Genomic DNA, 24,392 nt, shown 5'->3' on the forward strand with positions numbered 1-24,392 from the left:
GCATCACAAAATGGATGCTGCCACGGCAGACACAAGTCTGACCTCCTGCTGCTGGGAGTCCTTCCAGCGAGGGAGGCTTGGACAAAGGGTTTCCTGCCTTGGGAGGTGCTAGCACCACCCCAGACAGGATTTTGTATATTAGGTAGGACAGGGCTGAAAGGAATGAGACATGCCTGGGGCACACAAGGTCTCCCTGTGCATACACCGGTCCAAACCAGTTCCTGGGGCACTCCAGCCCCAGAGCTGGCGCAAGACCGGACAAAGGATAGGGGGTGTAACCACCCCCCTTCCTGGTCCCACCCAGAGGAGGGACCTAGTCGTAGTGCAGCCCCCTTTAGCCGGATAAAGGTAGGAGCTGGTCCCATTCCAAATTAGATTATCCTGAACAACTTTACAAGAAGAAACTCTGGACTTCGACGTTCTGCTCCACAGAAGACTGAAGAAATCTCCCTTGTGGGCAAGGAGTGTCCACCCTGCACAAGCAGGCACCATCAGCGTCCCGCGGCTTCCCTTTGTCGTCTTCCTGCAAGGATCCAGACTTCAGACCCCGACGAGACCCGGATTCCCAGACCTCTCCGACCTCTACCTACATCTGCAGCACAGCTGAGATCCATGGGTGCGACGAGACACGTGGGACCGGCCATCTTGAAAGAAGCAGCACTTCGCTCCAGCACGACTTCAGAGGTATCCTTGTCCAAGTGCTTTGGGGACTGAGAAGCCCAGATCCCAAGCAGCTCCTGCACCAAAGACCAGCCCTCCAGCATCCACGAGATCTGCGTGGGGCCCTTCTGCCTGTTTGCTGCTCGACGCGTTGTCTGGTCACTTGCCGGCTGGCTAGTGACCTCCTAGACGACGAACTGCGAAATCTTCAGTGCTGGTCTGGTTGCTCCAGACTGGCCCTTGCTCCCTTCCAAAAGAGGAGCACCCCGGACCCTCCTGGTCCACTCCAGACGCCGTTTCCACTCACCGCGTGGGTTGCCTTTGCCAAGGCCTGTTGACTCTGAATCCGAAGCAGACAGCGAAAGCCTGCGTGGGACAGCTCGTGCCTCCATCCTGGTCGTCGAAGACACCACCTGGTTCACGTGGCTGCAGAGACAAGCGTCCACCTTCACCTGATCGCGACGACATCTGGTTCCACTCCTGGCTCCACTCCAGTCACTGGCTAGTGACTGTGAACATTGTCCCCTCTGCTTTCAGGTTCTACTCTTCACTGATCCACCCTTGGATCACACCGGACATCTTCCTCCTGACCGCCTGCAGCATCTTTTCCTCCAGGCTCCATAGACTTCAACGCCGGAACCCGACACGGCTTGGCACCTATGCACCCGCTGCCTGTCGGTGAGGTAACACGAGCATTTCAGTGCTCAAGGGTAGCTTGACTCTCCTAGTGTCCAGTTCCACAGTCGTTTTGGTCCTATCTAGTCAGGGACGTCCGTACTCACCTTTTTTTCAAACTGTACTGTCCATAGACGTTTGTACGCATCTCGCATGCGAGTTCAAACTCTGCATACGCGTTCCGTGGGCCTCCTAGTACTTACCTCAAGTTAGTATAGCGTGGTCCCAGCGATCCTACAGCCTCTGGACAGCTCCATTCCTATTGCACAAGTTACTACTTGTGTAACAATATATCTGTAAGAGACATTAGTTAGTGATAGATTCCTTACCTTAGAATATCCCCAGGCGTCAGACTGGATCCGGAAACTTTTGCGTAGCAATACCCCTGCGCGCCGGTAGGCGTCGTCTGCGGCTCCGCGTCCGTCGTCGGCGTCGTGAGCGCCGGAATGACGTCGGAGTACTTAGACGGCGCCCATGCGCGCTGACGTCAGTTCTGATACACAGCTTTTCCGCGCCAGATACGCAGAGCCATGATAGAACTAACACTGGTGCCATGAAACTAGGGCCCTGAGAGGGGATGACCTTAACCCTAGATATCGGTTCGCAGAACGGGGAGGATGGGTGGGTCGGTAAGGAATCTATCACTAACTAATGTCTCTTACAGATATATCGTTACACAAGTAGTAACATGTGCATCTGAAAGAGACACGTTAGTGATAGATTCCTTACCTTAGAATAGATACCCCAGCAATACCAACCCCGGTGGTGGGTCTGCGAACCAATATCACACCAGAAAGTCCAGGAGGACGGAACGGCCAAAGAAGCCATCCCTCCGGACTTGACTGTCCAGGCAGTAGTGTCTTGCAAACGTGTGCAGCGGGGCCCACGTAGCTGCCTGGCAAATGTCCTGTAAGGGGACTCCTCGGCCCAGGGCAGTTGTTGTCGCCGTGGCCTGAGTGGAGTGAGCCCGCAGCCCAGCCGGGGGCTCCTTCCTCGCCATGGAGTAACATGCTTGAATACACAAGATGATCCACCTCGAAATGGTCCTCTTGTGTACAGCCTTTCCCTTCTTCTCACCCACGTAACCAACAAAGAGTTGGTCATCCACCCGGAATTGGCGTGTGCGATCTAAGTAGTAGGAGAGCGCACGTTTTGGATCCAGACGGTGGAGCCTCTCTTCCTCTTTCGAGGGATGCGGAGGCGGAAAGAAGGTGGGCAAAGTGATGGACTGCCCGATGTGGAAGGCCGTGACAACCTTGGGCAGAAAGGAAGGTCGTGTACGTAACACCACCTTGTCAGGATGAACAGACAGGAAAGGTGGAGAAGAAGAAAGAGCCTGGAGCTCACTCACTCTCCTGGCAGAGGTGATGGCAACCAGGAAGGCAGTTTTCAACGTGAGAAGACGGAGAGGACAGTTATGGAGTGGCTCAAAGGGAGCACACATTAGATAGGTGAGAACAAGATTCAAGTCCCACTGGGGCATCATGAAGGGAACAGGAGGGAACATGTGTGTGATGCCCTTCAGAAATCTACTTACAATGGGGGACTTGAATAAAGAAGGCTGATCAGGTAGCCTTAAGAAGGCGGATAGAGCAGAAAGGTACCCTTTAAGAGTGCCCAGAGCAGAGCCCTGCTGGGCAAGGGAAAGAAGGAAGAGCAGCACTTCCGAAAGGGGTGCAGAGAGAGGATCCACAGCCTTTGCTCTGCACCATGCCACAAATCTGTTCCACCGGCAGGCGTATACCGACTTTGTGGAGGGACACCTGGCTGCCAGAATGATATCACAGACTTCAGGAGGCAAGTCAAATGGCCTCAACTGCCGCCGCTCAATCTCCAAGCTTGTAGGTGGAGACTGGACAGGTTCGGGTGCAGGACCGTCCCCTGCTGCTGCGACAGAAGGTCCTCCCGAAGAGGCAGACGAATCGGGGTCTCGACTGACATGCTGAGTAGCTCGGGATACCAGTATCTACGTGCCCAGTCTGGAGCCACAAGGATAACCTGGGCCCAGTCGCGCCTGATCTTCTTCAGCACTCTGGGCAGAAGTGGTATAGGCGGAAAGGCGTACAACAGACCGCAGCTCCACTCGCGACGAAAAGCGTCTCCGAGCGAGTGCCGCCTTGGAAATTCCAACGCGCAGAACTGATGACATTGCGCGTTCTCTTCTGTGGCGAATAGATCTAACCAAGGCTCTCCCCACTGCTGAAAGAGACCTTGCGCCACGTCCGAGTTCAGACGCCATTCGTGATCCATCATGCACCGACGGCTGAGTTCGTCCGCCCTGGCATTCAGAGAGCCTGCCAGGTGTTGAACCACCAGGGTCACGCCCTGATGTTCCAGCCATTGCCATAGGCGCAGAGCCTCCTGGCAAAGGGTCCACGACCCCACTCCACCTTGTTTGTTGCAGTACCACATGGCGGTGGTGTTGTCGGTGAACACTTGCACTGCACGTCCCCGGACAGAGGGGAGGAATGCCTTCAGTGCTAGACGAATCGCCCGAAGCTCCAGCAGGTTGATATGGAGCCGGGACTCCGCCGGAGACCAGAGGCCTCTGATCTCCGCCTCTCCCATGTGGCCTCCCCAGCCCTGGAGGGACGCGTCCGTCACAACTACGTGCTCCGGGTGGGGCAGGGAGAGGGATCTGCCACTGACCCAGTCGCGGTCCGTGAGCCACCACTGCAGTTGTCTCGCAGTGCCCTCCGAGATCAAGACATGATCGGACAGGTTGCCCTGATGCTGGGCCCACTGAAACTTCAGGTCCCACTGCAGAGCCCGCATCCGCCACCTGGCGTGACGCACCAGAAGGATGCAGGAGGCCATCAGCCCCAGAAGCCGCAGCGTCAACCTGACCGAGACTCGGGATAACGGCTGGAAGATGGGAACCAGAGCCTGAATATCCCGAACCCGCTGTTCGGGTGGGTAAACCCGAAACTGCGCCGAGTCGAGAACCACTCCGATGAAGAGGAGCTTCTGAGAGGGACACAGGTGTGACTTCGGCACATTGATGGAGAACCCCAGCAGGTGCAGGAGGTCGGCCGTAGTCTGGAGGTGGCTGACGACTGTCTGGGGCAAGCCCGCCTTCAACAACCAGTCGTCGAGGTAGGGGAAGACTGATACCCCCTGCCTGCGCAGATGAGCGGCAACCACCGCCATCACCTTCGTGAACACCCGCGGGGCGCTGGTAAGGCCGAAGGGGAGCACTGTAAACTGAAAGTGCTCTTGGCCTACCGTGAACCGCAGGTAACGCCGGTGGGCCGGCAGGACGGGGATGTGGAAATAGGCGTCCTGCAGGTCCAACGCTACCATCCAGTCTCCCGGGTCCTGGGCAGCCAGGACCTGAGCCAAAGTCAGCATCTTGAACTTCTCCGTCCGGAGGAAGCCGTTGACGTTCCGCAAGTCCAAGATAGGGCGTAGGCCCCCTTTGCCCTTCTTGGGCACCAGAAAGTAGTTGGAGTAACATCCACACCCTACTTCTGGCCCAGGAACGCGCTCGATGGCCCTCTTGGCCAAGAGTGCCGTGACTTCCTCTTGCAGAAGTTGCAAGTGATCCCCCGACACACGGTGGTATTGCGGTGGCATGGATGGAGGGGATGCCTCGAAGGGGATGGAGTAGCCCTTCGGACAATTTGCAGCACCCACCTTTCCGCAGTGACTGTATGCCAGTGGGAGAGGTGATGGCGAACCCTGCCCCCCACAGGCGTCACATGGGCCTGAAAACTCGGACTAGGAAGGTTTTGAGGCAGGTGCTGCTGAGGGAGGTGTGGACTGGCCTCGCCGCGGTCCCCGACCGCCGCCACGGCGGTTTCCACGTCCGCCACCGCGCTGCTGGACATTTTACGGTGTGTGGCTGACGGTACGTGGTGGGGCGCCCCTTCCGTGGCCACGAAAGGAGCGAAAGGCACCCGTTTGCTGGCGTGGGGCCGTGAGGCCCAAGGACTTGGCCGTAGCCCTGGAGTCCTTGAAACGTTCCAGCGCATGGTCTGCCTTGTCGCCGAAGAGGCGACGGCCATCAAACGGCATGTCCAGGAGTGTGGCCTGGACATCGGCCGAGAAGTTGGCGTACCTCAACCAGGCGTGGCGTCGAACCGCCACCGTCGTTGCCATCGCCCTGCCCAGTGAGTCCGTTGTATCCAGCCCACACCGGATAGAAAAGCGTGCTGCATCTCGGCCGTCCGCAAGGGCTTGGCCGAGTTTAGCCTGGACCTCCTCCGGGCATCTTGGCAGCACCTCCGCAACCGTGTCCCACAGAGTGTGGGTGTAGCGGCCCAAGAGACAGGCGGTGTTCACAGACCGCAGCCCTAGGCTTACAGACGAGAAAACCTTCTTCCCGAACTGTTCATATCTCTTGGATTCCCTGTCGGGCGGGGCCGACGGGAATGCGGTCTGGGAGTTTGAGGCCTGGATGACCAGACTCTCGGGGGAGGGATGGGTGGACAAAAAGCATGGGTCGCCCGGGGCCGGGCGGTAGCGTCTGGCCACGTTCCTATCCACAGGCGGGCCTGTGGCGGGCTTGGACCAAGCGCCCAGAAGAACGTCACATAAGGCCTCATTGAACGGCAGCAGGGGCTCCACGGAGCTTGACTGCGGTTTGAGGACCTCAGTGAGGAGATTAGTCCTCACGGCCGCGACGGGGAGCTGAAGGTTTAAGGCCTTAGCTGCCTTCGTCAACACTACGCTATAAGCAGAACCCGCCTCCGAAGCCACAGTCGGAGGCGAGGTAAATCCAGTGTCTGGCGATGTGTCAATACCACTGGCCTCCCCAAGCTCATATGTCCAGTCCTGCTGTGACTGGCAATCCTGTGCCAGAGGGACCTCGGACCCCTCTCAATTTTCCTCGTCACCTGTGTCCTGGAAACCAGGATTAGCAGCACTGTTCCCACTAACCTGCGCGCGTGGCGCGCGCCCACGATGGTCATCCGGAGCGCGCAGTGTCCAGGTTTTAGCGCGCACACCACTACCAGACCGTTCGCGCTGCCGCTTTTAAAACGCGAGCAGCGCGAAATCCAGGCGGGAGGCAGAGGAAGAGATGCAAAACCCACTGTGCTCGAAGTGCTTCAGACTTCAGATTCAGCCGCCGTCCCTCTCCCGCCCCCCCTCCCGCATATGTGGACCCCCCAGGCTGAGACAGCTTCCCGGTCACCCAACAGCCGCACCCAAGTACTTCATGAGTCATTAAAAAACCATTAGCACATGAATAAGCATTGTCGTTTTTTCACACCTTTTTAGCCCTTGCATCTGCACACTTCCTAATGGCACAAAGGGAGAAAGCACGAACATGCAAAGTGTCTGATAGCATTGAAAGAAGTATCTGGCAGGCAGTGAAATAAAGGGGCCGACATTAAATTGGCAGAGGACTTCAGAGCTTCGGGCACCGGCATTCTTCGTGCACCACTACTTTTCTATGTGACGGCTGTGGCTACGGTTAGGTACTTATTGTGCTGCTGTGTTTATCTTTGAGTGTGTTTCTCTCTCGGTGTTTTCCCATGTATGCATTTTGTTTGTGTGTATTTGAGGGAATCTATTTGCTTTGCCTGCAACTGTGCGGATCTGTACGTTGTGACCGTATGTGTGTTCATTGTGTGACAGTTTGTGTTTTTGGTGCAGCAGTATATTAGTGCTCTGTGATGGGTGCCACTTTGTATGAATTCTAAATCGGAGCAATCGTCATCAATATATACCATTATGACAAATCAAGGCCACTATCAATGAGAGGGCGTGATCGAAGAATATTATGAATCCATACCTCGAAGTCAAAGAAAGCCAGCGTCAGAAATATTCATTTATGTGTTCACAGAGCACATGTTTACCCCAGGCTGTGCTGTAGCTGAAGAACACATATTCACTGCTATACAACTCAATTGTTCTTATTATCGACCTCATGTGCGGATGAGTGAACATGCCGGGAATTGAACCTCTGGCCAGGGAGTCAAACACACACCTCTATGGTGAATGCATAAATCCACTGAGATTTCAAACCTGGCCAAGAGGCTGTTACAGGATACATTCTGTTCAAGCCTGAATTAAGATTATTCAGCTAGATTCATCAAAGACCCGTTTTGCGAGTCTGTAATAGCAATTCATAAGGAATCGCTATTAAGGACTTGCAAAATGGGATTCATGTAGGAATTGCAGAAAATATTGCGATTCCTACATCTTCCTTATTTGCGATTAGCAAATTGCTAATCGCAAATACGGAATAGCTCCCCATGCAAAGGCCCATAGGAATGAATGGGGAGTATTCCTTATTTGCGATTAGAAATGAGCTAATCGCAAATAAGATAGCGATTTCAAGGGTGCCAGGGGTGTCCAAAGGACACCCTGTAGCACCCCTGAAATGCAAATTCACACAGGTGTTGCGCACACACATGTCCAAAGGGCATGTGTGTATGTAACATGCAACAGAGAAAAATGCACTAAAGTGCTTTTTTCTAATTTTTCGCTATTTACAACAAAGTCAGACTTCGTGGTAAATAGCGACCAAATATTGCGAATTCGCTATTTCAAATTGGTTAATGAATTGCATTAAGGAATCTCTAATAGAGATTCCTTAAATCCAATTTCTCGCAAATATGCGATTTCGCAAATAGCGATTTTTGCATTTGGGATGATGAATCCCAAATGCAAAAATTGCACTCGCAAAGGGCCAGATTCTCAGAATCTGGCCCTTTGCGAGCGCAATTTAGCTTGATGAATCGGGCTGATTATCTTTTGACTCTTCTGTTAAGGAACCCAGTGCTCCGTGATGTATCCAACAAGCTTCATTGAGCTGGTCATAAAAATGAACAGGCAAGAGCCAGGCTGGTCGGCTTCCACTCCAAGACAGCGCTAAACACTCAGGGGCAGATTTACAATAACTGGTGCATCCCTGCATATCAGCAGGGATGCACCAGTTATTGTGTGCTGCAGCTCCGCCACCCTGGATGCGCCGCATTTATAATGCAGCGCACCATGGGGCAAAAACGGCACAGATGTGTCACGCATCTGTGCCGTAAAAGCGTTGCATTGCTGGAGTTGCGTCGCAAGCGTGACACAGCTCCAGCAATGCTCTGGGGGGCCCTATCTCCATAATCCTGAGTCAATCCTTACGCCTGCTTCAAGCAGGCACAGGGTTTTGACGCAGCATGGGCCCAACAGTGACTGAGTGAAATCTTGTAGATTTCACTCAACCACTTTTGGGAGACGTTTCTGCGGCGTAACGCCCCCCCCCCCCCCCCCAACGATTTAACGCCTCCTTCTGGCGCAGGGCTTTACAACGTGATGCATCTGGGAGATGCATCACGTTGTAAATACCCCGCAACATGGCACATCTTTTGCGCCGCCGCTGCATCACAAAAGTGACGCAACAGAGACGTAAAAGAGGCGCAGGGGGCTTGTAAATCTGCCCCTCAATGTCCTGGACTGGAATACCGTGTGGAATGCAAACGTGCATTCCGTGACACGCTCCCTGCCACGCTGTGGTACATAATATAATACATAACACATCCCCCCTCTTTACAACACAAAGAATAGCAAATATGCAACTTAAAACAATAACAAAGAAAGAATAATCACATTACATTTTCCTTCAACCATCACGGAAGAACCCTTTTTCTTTTTCCTCCGTCACCAACAACCTCATCCACAACAACTGGTTCTATCGTGCCCAAATGCACCGCCTCATTCATTCCAGATTGCACCTCCTCCGAAGCAACCGCTGCTTCCAAAAAACATTGGCTCCCCACCACTCTCTCATCAACAACCTCCTTTTCTGGAATAAGGTCAGAAGCCAGACTAGACTGAACAGCACTCCGAACAAAGAAATCTTCCACCCACTCTGCATCCTTCACCCCATTGGCACGCAGAATTTCTCCTCGCAAGACACCACAATTTTATCCAGATCCCAAGGCAATACTTTTGAGATTCCAAACTCTGCCATCACCCAACTGCACAGCATTACACTGAAGCTCCACGACTTCTTGTGGTGCTCCAAACTGACTTTCACCCTTAGGAATCTTACCAGGTTTCCTCACTCGAACCCAAACCCAATCACCAACCTTTACTTTCACGTCCTTCACATCATGACTTTTATCATAATAAACCTTGCTATTATTGTGCACCTCGTTCAATCTATTTTTAACCGCTGCCGCTGACCACTGCTCGACCATTCCATCAGAAAGCCTCACATGTTATTCAACTGTCCCTTACTGAGAGACTACTGGGAGAAAATATTTGTATGCATTCATCACGTCTTTAAGATAAAACCTATGAAGGAATTTGTATATGTCATTCTAGGGGGGCTGGAACCACGACTGGCAAATGAGCAAGATCGCCAGCTTTTGGACCTAATGTTAACATTGGCTTGTAAGGTTGTTTTATGCAAGTGGAAATGTGCTAAGGAAGTGAATTTCAAGATCTGGCAGGAATGGCTGTCTTTCTTAAGAGGTGCTACTAATCAAGCATTACAGTCTTCTACGTGGTGTCCATCCAATAGGAAGTTATGGAAATCATTGGACAAATCTTCCCTTCATTTTGAGCCGCCTTGAAGCAATACGACCTTATGAGAGTACCTTCAATATATGAGTGTGCACCTTCGTCCATATGTTGGAGCTATACCCTACATCCACATATCGAGTGTTTGACATGTTACTCTATAACTATGCGATAAGCAAGAGTGATTTTCTCTTTATTTTTATCATTTGTAGTTTCTGTACTGGTCTGACAATATCTGTATCAACTCACTTATGATGGAAGATTTACTGTAATGTCTTTTACTTTTGTTTTCTTACTTCAATAAAAACGATTTGAAATAAAAAAAAAAAGAAAGCCAAACAGGAATGAATTTACATCTGGGTTTCCTACCTCTCATCAGCACAAAAGGAGATAAACCAGTAGCATCATGAGTAGTCACCCGATACGCCCAAACAGCCTTTTGCAACTCCAGTTTACAATCCTACTGCTTACACATAGCTGCCTTTGGATATTTAGTTTCCGTGGGCGATAATGATCTTGATGCAAACAAAATAATTTTTTCACAACCATCAACACATTTCTGCGATAGAACCGCACCCAAACCCCTTGTCACCAACATCAGCCATCAAGTAGCATTTCAAATTGGGGACGCCAATTGTTAAAGGAACCAAGTACTCTGTAATGTCTCCAACAAGCTTTATTGAGCTAGTCATAAAAAGGTACAGCCGAGAGCCAGGCAGGTCGGCTTTCACTCCAAGACACCGCTAAAGACTCAATGTCCTGGACTGGAACACCGTGATGAAATGCAACCATGCATTCCATGACACGCTCCCTCCCACCCTCTGGTACATAATATAATACATAACATCCACCGACACACATTTTTATTCACTGACAATCCCACTGATTATCTCAAATCACTTTACTCACCCACTCACTGTTGGCTTTTTATTTATCAAGAGGCTTTACAGAGGACTGCATGCTTTATTTAGTCTCTTTATGTTGCTCCCCACTACACACTAATCTTCCCTCATTCACCTACTCACTTATTTTCATTCACATACTTACCCACCTGCATTCAACAATTCACTCACACTCACCAAGAAGTTGTTACGACGACTTGGTGTAGGGGACTCGTTTTTGGAATGGTGACAAACTATCTCTGACGGGATATCCAGACATTACTCCGTAGCGTGCATATCTAATTGTAAATATGTTATGTAATTGTGTATATATGTGATCTTGTATAGGCTCCCAACACTCCCCACCCTATGAACAGTCCTTGAGCTGAGGATCTTCAGCAAAATCGTATTTTGATACCACTATTGGAGTCCTGTGCTTTTCTAAACCCAAAGTGTACTCCCCTGTGTAACCAATTCATGTCATTGCGTGTGTATCTAAATTGAAAACCTGCCTTAAGACATTTCATGCGGCACTACATGTGTGGAAATGCACTCTCTTTTCACTTTTTTAAGCAAAGGTTTGGAGTGATATTTGGCGCTGCCCCCACATACGCAGTCTAGTTCCCGCGCACATAGCCTCAGTTGCAGCGCACAGAGACCTTATACTGACGCACACAGAGGATAAAAATTAGAGGGAACATTGATTAGCAGACAGGGCCTCCTCGTGGAGATAAAAACCCCCAAAGGCCGTCGGAATCGGCGCCCAGCGGTGCCCTTCCGGCGCCTGAGTAGGACCGCAGGAAACATTGGGGGCGGCAACCACATTGGCCGCCGGGGGCGACACCTGAAGGGACTGCGCTGGCGAGGTCGTAAGGTCGACCGGCGAGGTCCCGGATCCGGAACCGGATCCAGTGAGATCCTGCGGCGCCGAGACCGAAGAGGCCAGCGGCGTCGGAGCCGAAGCACCCGACGGCGTCGGGGCCGAAGCGCCCGACCCGGAAGGACCTCCAGACAGAACCGATCGGCCCGAAGGCGCCACGGGAACCGACTGAGGAGGGAGGGCCCTCATGGCCATGAGGTACCTCTCGACCTCCTCTGGCGTCGCGCCGTGCCCAGGGACCCGAAGGTGTGGGGCAGGCGGCGACGCTTGCGACTCCCGCGGAGCCGCGTGGGCGGTGTCGCCCGAGCCCCCGGCCGCATCGTGCGAGCGTCGGGGCGGGTCGGAGGATCGATGACGTCGCTCCGACCTCTCATGCCTCTTACCTGAGGACTTGGAACCAGACGATCGGTGTCCACTTCCGGAGCTTCCATGACTCCGACCTCACGACCTGTCACTCGACCTCCCGTGGGACCGGGACCGGGACCTGGAGCGGCGCGGGGCCGACTGCCTCAGCTCGAGATGCTTGCGGGACCGCTCCCGCCTAGCCTTCGACGTCAGGGTCCGGCAGTCGTAGCAGGTCCGATCGTCGTGGTAGAGGCCTAAGCACTTCAGGCACCGGCGATGGGGGTCCGTGACCGACATGAGTCGATCGCACTTCAAACAAGGCTTGAACCCGGGCATCCCTGGCACCGATAGAGTCGAGAACTCGACAAAATTGAGAGATCAAAAGGATCAAAAATTGACTGGGGGTAGAGCTTCTTCCGGATCTGCGCTAGCTGGCGCGGAAAAAAGAAGAACTGACGTCAGCGCGCATGGGCGCCGTCTAAGTACTCCGACGACGTCATTCCGGCGCTCACGACGCTGACGACTGACGCGGAGCCGCAGACGACGCCTACCGGCGCACAGGGGTATTGCTACGCAAAAGTTTCCGGATCCAGTCTGACGCCTGGGGATATTCTAAGGTAAGGAATCTATCACTAACGTGTCTCTTTTAGATATTGACTTTCACATTCCACTTACTTAGTATATGGTTTGTCGTGCCCCTAGGGCACCATTGTAAATCGTGCAACTTAAACGTATTTTTCCTAAGAGTTTGTCATGTGCTTAGCCCTCTGACCTCATAAAGAGTTCAGAGGTGTATGTTAGTTAATAAATACTTGTTTATTTTCATAATAACCTGTGCGGTGTCCTTTCACTTGGTATTCAAGGGGTTATATGTGGTAAAACAGCTGGCTTCACATGCCAAAAGAGTTTAGCCTAAGACTGCTTTGTCCATGCTACCATTAGGATAGCTGGTCTATAAGGTTGACTTACAACCAATCACCATAAGGGTTGTTTGGACTGATACAAGGTGATCACTAGAACTAGTGAGCATCATATATCAGGCCAACTTCTCACACCACCCAAAGGAGGGACCTAGCAGGTAATCCAGCCCCTAAAATTGTATAAAGATAGGAGCTGAGTCTAGAGACTTTAGATTATTCTGGACTGAAACTCTGAAATGAAACAACGTTCTATACCGACTAGAAGACTGAAGACATCTCCCTTGTGGTCAAGGAGTGACCACCCTGTGCAATTAAGCACCACCAGTAACTTGCCGGTTTGCTTTGACGACGCTCCCACCGGAACCCGAAGACTCAGCGACTCAGGAAGTGGACTTCCAGACTTCTCCGACTCCGATCCACATCCAGAGCAAAGCTGAGATCCGTGGCGGACACCAGAGATGTGGGACCGGACTCCCTGGACTACCTGAGCTTTGCTAACAGTGCAACGACGAGGTACCCTCAAAGTTGTGCATTGGGGTTTGAGAAGCCCCAGACCCGAGCGCCATTTGCACCGAAGCTCAGCCCTCGACACTCCACGAGTGCCGCGTGGGGCCTGCTCTTGCATTTCAGATCGACGCGTCTTCCCGGTTGCTAGCCCGTTGGCTGGTTAGCCCCCTGAAGACTTTTCTTTGAATCTACACCGCTGGACTGGGTTGCTCCAGGCTCAGCCCAGCTTCCCTGGAAAGGAGAAGCTCCCCAGACCTTGCTGGTCTGAACTGAAGCCAATCTTCCCTTCCTGCGTGGATTGCGCTTGGCAAGGCTTGTTGGGTCCACTCTGGATACCGACACCGCAGTCAACTAGATCCTTCGTGGGACAGCTTGAATCCAGCTCCTGGTCGTCGTCGACGCCTCCTGGTCCTCGTGGCTGCAGAGACAAGCTTCACTTTTTCACCTGAAACACTCGACATCGCCTGGTTCCTTCCTGGTCGCTGGCTAGTGACCCAGACTCTGTCCCCTCTGCTTTCAGGTTCTTCACATCTTTGATCCACCCTTGGATCCACCTGAACACTTTTCTCCTGGTCGACTGCAGCACTTCTTTGCAGCTCTCCATAGGAAACAGCCTTGAAACCCGACACGAAAAGACACCTATGCACCCGGCTTCCCTGGGTGAGGTAACTCGAGTACTCCGGTGCTCCCGTGGGTGTTGACTCTCTAAGTGTCCTAGTTTAAAAGGGTTTTACCGTAGTCCATCCGGAAGTGTTCTTAATTAACTACTTTGTAACTTTTACGTTCCCATTATAACTCTATGGTAACTTGCGAATCTGTTTAGATACTGCACACGTCTCCCGTGCGCCTCTTACTTCCAATCCCTTGGTTGTACAGTGTAGCCCCAGCGATTCCCTGGGCTCTAGGCCTATTCACTATTCCTGAAGTGGCTCTTATACCACTTACTTAGTATATGGTTTGTGAGGCCCCTAGGGCAGAATTGTATTTGTGCTACTTATATTAATGAGTAACTTGTAATGTATCTCGATCTCTGACCTCATAAAAAGTTCTGAGGGGTTGTGTTAGTAATAAATACATATATATTTGATATATTTTATATATACCTTGTGTGGTGTCCTTTCATTTGGTACTCAAGGGATTATAATTTGTAAAACAGCTTGCGTCACATGCTCTCTTAAGTTTTAGCCTAAGACTGCTGGTCCATGCTGTAGGAGAGTAGGGTCTGCAATCCTATGATCACCGAGATTTTTTGCTTTTGTTTCACTGGTTTACGACTTTCTCTGGCTGTGGGCCTGCCAATCAGACCCACAGCCTGGCTGTTCTCTCTCTAAATTACAACATGTACCCTAGGTGCATTTAACAATTGGTACTGGGCCACCTTATCAGACCCTGTAACTCAGGGCATAGGTGTACCCAGGGCCTACCAAGGGCTGAAGCATGTATTATGCCACCCCTGGCTGGCCTCCTAAATTTGACACAACTGGCTGCATGACAGCTGGGGCAAAGTCGTGTAATCACCCTTTGCTGTAGATATAGTATACCTATATCTAACCCTAAAAATGGACACACAGATTCCTATCAGTCACTCCTATGGTAGGCCTTGACAATCCTGAAGGCAGAGTGCTTGGAATCGTGTGAGATGGTGCTCTGGCATGAGCTGAGCCTATCTGCAGCTTGCGGAACCAAGTCCTAATAGCTGTTCCATGATATCGCATACCATATACTCTGAAGTGCATTATAATCCTCGTGGTTAAATGCTATCTTTGGTATTGCTTTAACAAAACATGTCGAGTAAGGTGTCATACGAATTGGAATACTAACCCCTCGCCAATTCTGGCGACGGGGTTAGCATTCCACCCTTCTAGAGGGACACGACATGTATGTAACTGTGAACCCCGGTTAAAGTTAAACGAAGCCTCAGCTCCACAAAATGGATGCTGTCACCACAGACACGGGTCCGACCCCATGCAGCTGGGAGTCCTTCCAGCGAGGGGAGCCTGAACAAAGGGTTTCCTGTCAAGGGCGGTGCTAGCACCGTCCCAGACAGGGTTTTGTGTATCCTGGGTAGGCAGGGCTTTACAGGAAGGTGACTGCTGAGTGGCACCCCGGTGCTCACTACGCATAGGCCGGTCAGAACCAGTTCCAGGGGCACACCAGCCCCTGGCCTGGGGAAAGTCCGGCATGGGAGAGGGGTGTAACCACCCCCCTCCTAGTCCCACCCATAGGCAGGACCTAGTCACCGGGTCAGCCCCTTTTCTTAGTATAAAGATAGGAGCGGGCCCCCTGTTCAAATTAGATCATCTTTGGAATCAAGACACGACTTTCTGCGAAAGGACATCAAGATTTCTTCTTCAAGATTCTCCCTTGTGGCTAAGGAGTAGTCACCCTGCATCCGCAGGCACCATCAAGAACACTGCGGTCTGCTGCAAGTCCTTCCTCAGGAATCCGACGACACAGCTCGACGAGACCCGGCTTCCCTGGCACCTCTGACCTCTACTCACCTCTACAGCCAAGCTGAGAACCGTGAGTGCGACGAGACCTCGAGGGATCGACGATCGCCAAGACTGCACGACTTCTTCACAACAAGCCCGCCGAGTGTCCCTCTGGTGAGTGCTTTGGGGTCCGAGAAGCCCCGACCATGAGCAGCTCCAGCACCGAAGATCAGCCCTCCAGCATCTCCACGATCTGCGTGGGGCCCTTCTGCTTTTTGCTGCTTACCGCGTTGTTTGGCTACTAGCCGGCTGGCTTGTGGCCTTCTGAACGACGCCCGACGACATCACTGCTGCTGGTCTGGTTGCTCCAGACTGGCCCTTGCTTCCTTCCACAAGAGAAGCACCCCGGACCCTCCTGGTCCACTCCAGACGCCATTTTAGGTCCACCGCGTGGGCTTGAATTTGCCAAGGCTTTGTTGCCCAATCCTGGGTCCAGCGACGCCGACAGCTTCATCCATCGTGGGATAGCTGGCTCCTCCATCCTGGTCGCCGACAACGCCTCCTGGTCCGTGAGATCTGCAGAGCACAGCGTCACCCACTCACCTAGTCGAGGTGACTACCATCCGGTGCCCTCCTGGTGCCCCCTGACTACTGGCTAGTAGTCACGAACTTGGTCCCCTCTGCTTTCAGGTGTCATCTCTCTTCAAGATCCAGGCTTGGATCAACTCGAACTCTCTTCACTGGTCGCCTGCCAGCATCTTTCTTCCAGGCTCCTGGTCCGTCTACGAGGATTCCCGACGTCTTTTGAGACCTATGCAGCTGCAGCCCCTGGGCTAGGTAACTTCGGCATTTCGGTGCCCCAGCATAGCCTCACTATCCAAGGGTCAGAATCCACTTTCGTTTTCCTCCTACCAGGTCGGGTTCGCCCGAGAACACTAACTTTGTGAAATCTAGCTACCATAGACTTTGTCCCGCATCACGCGTGAGAGTGCACACTCTGCACCCGAGTCCCCTGGGTCTCCTAGAAGTAATCTAACGATTCTATAGTCAAGTCCTAGCGATTCCAAAGCCTATTAGTACTGTACTTACCTGCTAGTAATTTCGCATTCCACTTTCAGAGCATATGGTTTTCCGTGCCTCTCGGGCATTTGTATATACTGTGCTAACTTAAGTATTTTCGTAAGAGTTTTGTGTTGTGCTTAGTACCCTGTCCTCATAAAGAGTACAGGGCTGTTGTGATTTTAATAAATACACTGTTTATTTTCATAACACTTGTGTGGTGTCCTTTCACTTGGTGTTCAAGGGGTATATGTGTGGTATAACAGCTGGCTTAACACGCCCTCTCGAGTCTTTAGCCTTAGACTGCTCGTATCCATGCTACTAGGATAGCTGGTCTATAAGGTTGACTTACAACCAATCATCAATAAGGGTTGCTGGACTGATACATAGTGTTCACTAGAATAGTGAGCACTGCATATCAGGCCACCTTCTCACACATGCTACCACTAGGATAGCTGATCTATAAGGTTGACTTTACAACCACCGTCATAAGGGCCGTTTAGACTGGTGCAAGGTGCCCACTAGAATAGTGGACAACATATGCCAGGTTAATTTCTCACAGGGAGCAGGCCCGATCCCGAAAGAGAGAACAACGGCATGAAGGCGCAGGGCCGGACAGCCGTGCGGCCAGAAATTTCATACAACGCTCCCTTAAGGACTTAGGTTTCATTTGTTGACAGGCGTCGCACTACGGAGTCGTGTTGCACTCCCAGGCACCACATATATATGGTGTACGGGTCCGTGACAGGCACATGTCTCACACGCTTTAAAGCCCAAAGGCATCACACACTGTTCTGTGACGCCGCAGGCGTTATGAAGGCCTGAAAACCAAGCCAAGGAACCGCTGGTTTTCCAGGATCCGGTCTAGATGCGGAAAAGAAGAAAACTGACACCAGCGCGCCTTGAGGGGCTTATATGGCTCCACTGACGTCATGTCTGTGGACTAAGTTAGGGCGGAGCCGCCCCCGGCGCGCAGTGGTGCTGCTGCAGAAAGTTTTCCGGATCCAGTTTGATGCCTGGGGATATTCTAAGTTAAGGAATCTGCAGCTAGATGTCTCTATCAGATACAATGTTTAAGGTCAAAAGCCGCAGTTGGCAGCTGTGCACAGGCTTAAACGAAGCACCCATAAGAAATGTCAGAATCAAATTAAGGTCTCACTGCGGCAGTAGAGAAGGGGTTGGTGGATACATGTTTGTCAAACCTTTCAGAAATCTCATGACCACACGAAACTGAAAAAAGCAGGATTGATTTAGTAAAGAGAAAAAAAATCAGATAGCACAGAGAGTTATCCCTTGACTGTAGCCACCGCATGGCCGTGTTGCGCCCAAAACAGTGCAAACTGCAGTGTGTTAGCAAGGGATGCCTTTAAAGGATTGTTCGACCTGGCATCCTTGGTCTGGTTTCCTCCGACTTTTAGCCTTCTGACCTCCTGTTTTGCTGACATTATTTTTCTTGGCTTTAGGATTCTGGGCACTTTACTACTGCTAACCAGTGCTAAAGTGCATATGATCTGTACTCTAAACATGGTCACATAAGCTTATAAACAACTGGCATATTTAATTAACTTGTAAGTCCCTAGTCAAGAGCACTATATGTGCCCAGGGCCTGTAAAGTAAATGCTGCTAGTGGGCCTGCAGCACTGATTGTGCCACCCACTTGAGTAGCCTTTTAACGTGGCTTAGGCCAGCCACTGGAGAACCTGTGTGTGCTGTTCTATTTTTATTTCAAGGTACTTTATTGAATTTTATACAAAAATACAAAAACGAACACGATAATTGTCATAACTGATATTTTATGTTTTGATTTATTTGCCACTGTTTTGAATGCAAACAATAAAAACAGATTTAAAAAATAAAAAATACAAAAACCAAAGTTGCCTTCATAAAGCAATGCAGAACACATGTTGGAAAATGCAGGTAAAGTGAATTAATCTCTTGTACAAAAATGCTTAATGCGACGTGAGAGAAAGACGTTGAGAACAAAGCATAAGGTAAAACAAACCCTGAGAATTATATAAAACATAAAAAAAGTAACTCAAGATATTGCAATAGTAGCCCTGACAATCCAGGAACTGAAAGTGGCAGCATACCCATTTTCAGAGAGACAACAGTTGGGCCATTGGCAAGAGACAGTTACGTGGAACGTAATAACTATGAGACCACTACATTGTGTGTGTTGAGGGATTCATGGTGGTTTGGTATTGGCGAAATAGTAATCTAGTATTTTCCACTAAGTTTTGGACTGTGGCCTCCAGGGAGAGTTTTGTAGGGTAATGTTATTGCCCCCCCCCCCCCCCCAAGTGAAAAATCCATTTCAACTAGGACCTGAAAGAGGTGGCGGTGTCGTTTTTCCAGTTAGCGAGAACAGATTTACAGGCCACAGACAGTAATATGTCTACCAAGAGGCTATCTTTATGTGTTGAGTTGTGGCTCAAGGAAGCCATGAATAAGTGAGAGAAAGTCCTGTTCCAGGTGGATCCCAAAGAGGGAACGTATAAAATCAAATATACAGTCCCTGTAGTGAGAGAGAGTTACAGTAAAACACAAGTGAACGAGATCACCAATAGCTTTATTACGGTTCCAACATGTTGAGTTCGCTCTTACAGACATCTCGTGAAGGAGAGAGGCAGTCCAGAATGTGCTATATAGGAGCCAATATTTTGTTTGAGATAAATTGAGTCATTTTGTTAGAGACTACTAATTTCCAAATCAAGCTCCATCCGACTGGAGAGATAGATCCATTAGTATCCCATTTGTTCAATATTTTTTAGGTTAGGTGTGTCGTTTTAGGTTTTAAGAGATGATGACATTTGGAAGATTGGTGGTCGGTTTTATTCAAGGAGGAAATGATAGAGAGGAGAGAGCGATCCATATTGGGGAATTTAGTTTTAGATAGACTGGCTTTGAGCTTCAGAAAGTCATAAAAGTCTAGGCCTGATAGATTATATTGTTGCTGTAATTCTTTGAAGAAAAGAGGGGATTGCTGGGCATCTAAAAAAGCTGGTAAGATGCTGACATCATATTTGATACATTAGCAGCCACATAAGGGTGTAAACGCACTAAAAGACAGATTGAATGTTTACCCATACAAATCCTGAGAAAATCATGGACGTCTTCAGAGACTTTTACACATCTCTGTATGAGATTTTTCTCTATCATTGACCTCTTCTCTTAACGGCAACCTTGAAACACAATCTGCGGCAAACTTTTACACTTCTGATACTTGATGCACTTTATTTTAAAATTCCTGCAACCAATAATGCCTCTTAACAATGTGATATGTTTCCAAATTCAGTCAGGCACCTGAAGGAGATTCATGAGGTGTGGAATTTGCACGTAGAATATGCATCTGAATGTGTGTAATGTTTGCATATATGTGTCACATTCATTAAAATTACTGAACCCTCTGTGGCAATACTCATATATGGAATACCGTTCGCAGAACTATGTCTACATGTATAAATATAAACATATACTAAAAACAGATGAAGTCAGTTTAAAGGACAGAGGTTCTCAAAGAATTATCAACTTCTAGCTTATCAAAATTTCAATTGATAGTGCAAATTATTGCCCTGATGGCGATGTAATAATGAATGAAAAAAACGTAAGTTAAACACAACATTGAAAAGATGAATTATCCCAGCAGTACAGTTAGTCAGTTTATGATTTGACTTAATTCCAGGCTTAATATGGTGAATAGCTACAGCTCAAATGAGAACAATGAACATGAAAAATTACCCTCTGCAGCGTTAAAAAAATGTTTTTGAATACTAAAATACTTTTGTGAAATACACATTTTTACGGCTCCCGGTTTTATGGTGTTTATTTTTTCGACATTTCCATTTGAATTTATCCATATTTTTTTTTTGCTGATTTTATCTGCATTTATCCATATTTGTTTTAGGTTTTGTGGAAAAAATGAAGCTGAAATGTGTGTATCTGTACATTTATTTAACCAGTTAATGTACACTTGTGCCTGAACGCCTGCCAGGTTTGAATGATTTTACCACACTCAGATGATAAAATATACGCTTGTAAGAGAACTTAAACTGCTGTTTGAGGCTTTTTATTAAAATTCCCTTTTTTTACCCCCTTTGCCTGTTTAATACGCACAGCTATTGGCCTTGCAGTCATGGATGAAAGCATTTAGAATCACTCAAAAACAACCAATTTCCGTTTTTATCCACATTTAAAAATAAATACAGACAGGAACGTAAATGGTTTTCTGTCGGTATTTATCAGTAACAACGGAAAACAGGGAGCCTTTGTTATTTTACAGACAGAACTACACAGATATTCCAAATTCAGTTTTCAGACTGTTCTCTGTACCTTAAAGAGCATCTCAGGATTAGAAAGCTGTTCCAATGCATGGATAAAATCTTCCACTACTCCTCCTTTATCCAGTTTATTCTTTACCCTGTGAAAAATATTTATAATCACATTACTACCAGAAAAAAAATTCAAAGACTGTGCTCTACGCAAGCCACAGATTGCACATCTTTCACTTTCTTTACCAACCTAAGTCACAATGTAACATGATTAAAATTTGCGGCTAGGGGGCACAGCGGCATCCACCGATCAAAAGACAGGACATGTAGTCGCATTGTTGTCAGTTAGACTTGATTTTGGAACTGATAAAAAAAGAAAGGGGGAAAGAGCTAAGAGTGCGGTTAATGGAATGCAAAAGAGGAGGACGTTATCCTTCAACTCACTGCAAACACACAAAACAACATAGCCGGAACAATTCTTACGAAACCCAACGAACAAGTTACTTACCTTCAGCAATCAACGCACCTTCCGTAATTGTCTCTCTGATGGATACTCTAACTGCAGATTCCTCACCTTTAAAGTTTCACCATGCACCAGACGGATAAGGATAATTCTTCTGCAATGGTCCAGTGCGCCAACAGGCTTCACTGAATAGAAGTGCCAACCCTGAGCCCTCAAATGCAGAGCGTAGACAAATCATTGGTAACAGTGGGCTGATCTCTGGACCTTTCTAGACTACCAAAGAGGACATGCCACAGAACGGGGACGTGGGAGAATAGTGAGGAATCTGTGGATACTCAGAATATCCATCAGAAAGAGTATTACTGAAAGTAAATAACTGGTTATTGTGAGGGGTACTTTTAACCTCAGATTCTCTGCCTTTAGAACAGAAACCATAGCAGTACCTGCCAAAGGTAAGGGTCCTAAAAAGTGCACTTAGACCAAGAAGTCCGGCATATCCGAGCAGGCAAAGTAATCGTCCGGCTGAATCCAGCTGTCAAGGCAGTACTGTTTTGTTAATGTATGCATCAACACTCCTGTTGCAGCCTTGCTAATATCTAGAACCGTAACCCCTCTCACCAACACCGTTGTAGAGCTCTAGGTCCAGGTGCAATGGGCCCTAAAACCTTCAGAAGGCTGCTTCTTGGCGAGTGCAAAGTCAAAGGCATGAGGCGGAGAACGATGATACAATGATGGACTGGCCATCATGGAAGGGTATCACGCCTTTGGTAAGGAATGCAGCCCAAATTCTTAACATCAATTTGGCCAGGAAAAAAGAGACGTAGGGCGGCTGTACCAACACTACTCGCAGTTAACTCATGCTGCATTCTGGCATGATGGCAATAAGAAGGACTGTTTTCAGATTCAAGGCCTCAAGGAACAGCAATGCATCAGCTCCAAGGGCATGCACATAAGAAATTAAAAGACCAGATTAAGGTCGTAGTAAGGCATCACAACAATGGCTTGAGGGAAACCGGAGTCAAACATTTTAGAAAACGCATCACAACTGTGATTTAAACAGTGACGGTTTATCAGATCAACACATGTAGGGCTAAAAAGAACGAAAGAAAAACTTTTGATTGTGCCCACCACAAGGCCTTACTGTGTTAATAAAAACAAACAAAATTACATCAAAATATTTTGCTTGTAAAGGAACTGTGTTTCTGGCACCAAATCAAGCACCAAACGTGTCCAAGCGCCCCGCATAAACAGACTTCGTGTAAGGGTGTAAGGGCGTCAGGCCTCCAGATTGACATCGACCACCTCAGTCAGCAATATAAATACATTTAGCTACTGCAGCTCAATCTAAACGCATGGAGATGTAAGTGGTGGACACTCAGATGAAGGACCCTGCCAAATTGCTGAAACGGGAGGTCCTGGAAGCATGATTGGAGGACAAATGCTCTGGCCATGAGCATCAGGTACCACACTTGCTAAGCCCAGTCTGGGGCGATGAGAATGAGTTAGGCCTGGTCTGTCCTGATTGTGTTCAGAACCTGATTCAGAAGAGGTAGCAGAGCAAAGGCAAACAGAAGTCTGTCCTTCCATTTCAGCAGCAATATGTTGCATAACGAGTGCATTGGAGGAAACTGTACTGTGCAGAACTGTTGAAACTGCACTTTTTCAATGGTGTAGAATAGATCTAGCCAGTGTGTACCCCATTGATCAAAGACTATTGCTGGAGACTAGGAAGATGTTCTGGTGGTCCAGCCACTTCCAGGGACATAGTGACTCATGAAACAGGATCAAGAACCTCACTCTGTCCTGGTAGTTGTAGCAACACATGGTGGTAGGGTTGTCCATAAGGATCCGCACTATCCTCCTTCTGATCTATGATATGAAGTATTTCTAGGTCAGACGAGGACAGCAGGTTGATATGGAGCTGGTGTTCCGCTGAAGACCGGATAACTTTGCTCTCCACCTCTCCCACATGACCCAACCCAGCAGCGTTTTTCAATACTGTAAACCCAGGGTGGGGAAGGGAGATTGGCACACTGCAGGTCAAATTGGCATTCAGCAACCACCACTGCAGAGCCTTTGCAGCCTCCTTCGATATTTGGATGGAGTCAGAGAAACAACCTCCGATTATGGGCCCATTGGGATTTAAGGTCCCACTGCAGTACACACGTGCCACCTGGTGTTCGGGATGAGGAAGCTGAATGAGGCCAGTAGATCATGAAGCGTTAGAACCATCCCCATTAAGACCCAGGACTGATATAGAAATGTATGGATCACATCCTAAAGGCCCCAGGCTCGCTATGCCAGAAAAAAGGCCTTGAGCGCCACTGTGGCCACCAGCACTCTAATACATTGGATTCTTTGTGCAAGATTCACATGTAACTTTGCCTTGTTAGTAACAAAAATACACTCCAATCAGCAGATAACCAAAGGTTCAGCACATCAAATCCCAAGTATTTGTAAGTAATAAGAGTCTTGTGCAACGACTTCCAGAGCTTGCCGCAGTTCAGCTCCACTGGAAACCAGATACGTAATCTTTGTACAGAAGGGAAGGTGCACCAAAGTAAAGTTAATTTTCTCCAAGTATATCCAGAAAATATCTTTATTGTTGTTGAGAGTAAAAAATGGACATCAGCCTTAGCCAACGCGCTTCGTACCACAGATGGAACTTCACAGGGCTCATACGTTAAATAATGGCAAATAGTGCCTGCTCTCAAATGCAAAGGATGTTAAAATGGATATAGATAGAATACGTCCAGAAATCTGAACAGTAGGTTACATGCGAATATAAGCTCAGACAAATCAATCCTAAACAGGTACACCCCACAATAAGGGTAGC

General features: G+C 49.1%; 1 protein-coding gene across 1 annotated transcript in view; it reads right to left on the reverse strand.

The window, feature by feature from the left end:
- The window catches only part of PRKDC (protein kinase, DNA-activated, catalytic subunit), a 2,818,033-nt gene that overhangs the window by 353,307 nt on the left and 2,440,334 nt on the right, over positions 1–24,392 (reverse strand). The window contains exon 75 of the mRNA XM_086965729.1: positions 21,155–21,242. Within this exon, the coding sequence (XP_086821855.1) occupies positions 21,155–21,242 (88 nt within the window). The remainder of the gene's footprint in view (positions 1–21,154; positions 21,243–24,392) is intronic.

The sequence above is a fragment of the Lissotriton vulgaris genome, chromosome 4_1 (genome assembly GCF_964263255.1).
Source record: "Lissotriton vulgaris chromosome 4_1, aLisVul1.2, whole genome shotgun sequence".
In the NCBI taxonomy this organism is placed as follows: domain Eukaryota; kingdom Metazoa; phylum Chordata; class Amphibia; order Caudata; family Salamandridae; genus Lissotriton; species Lissotriton vulgaris.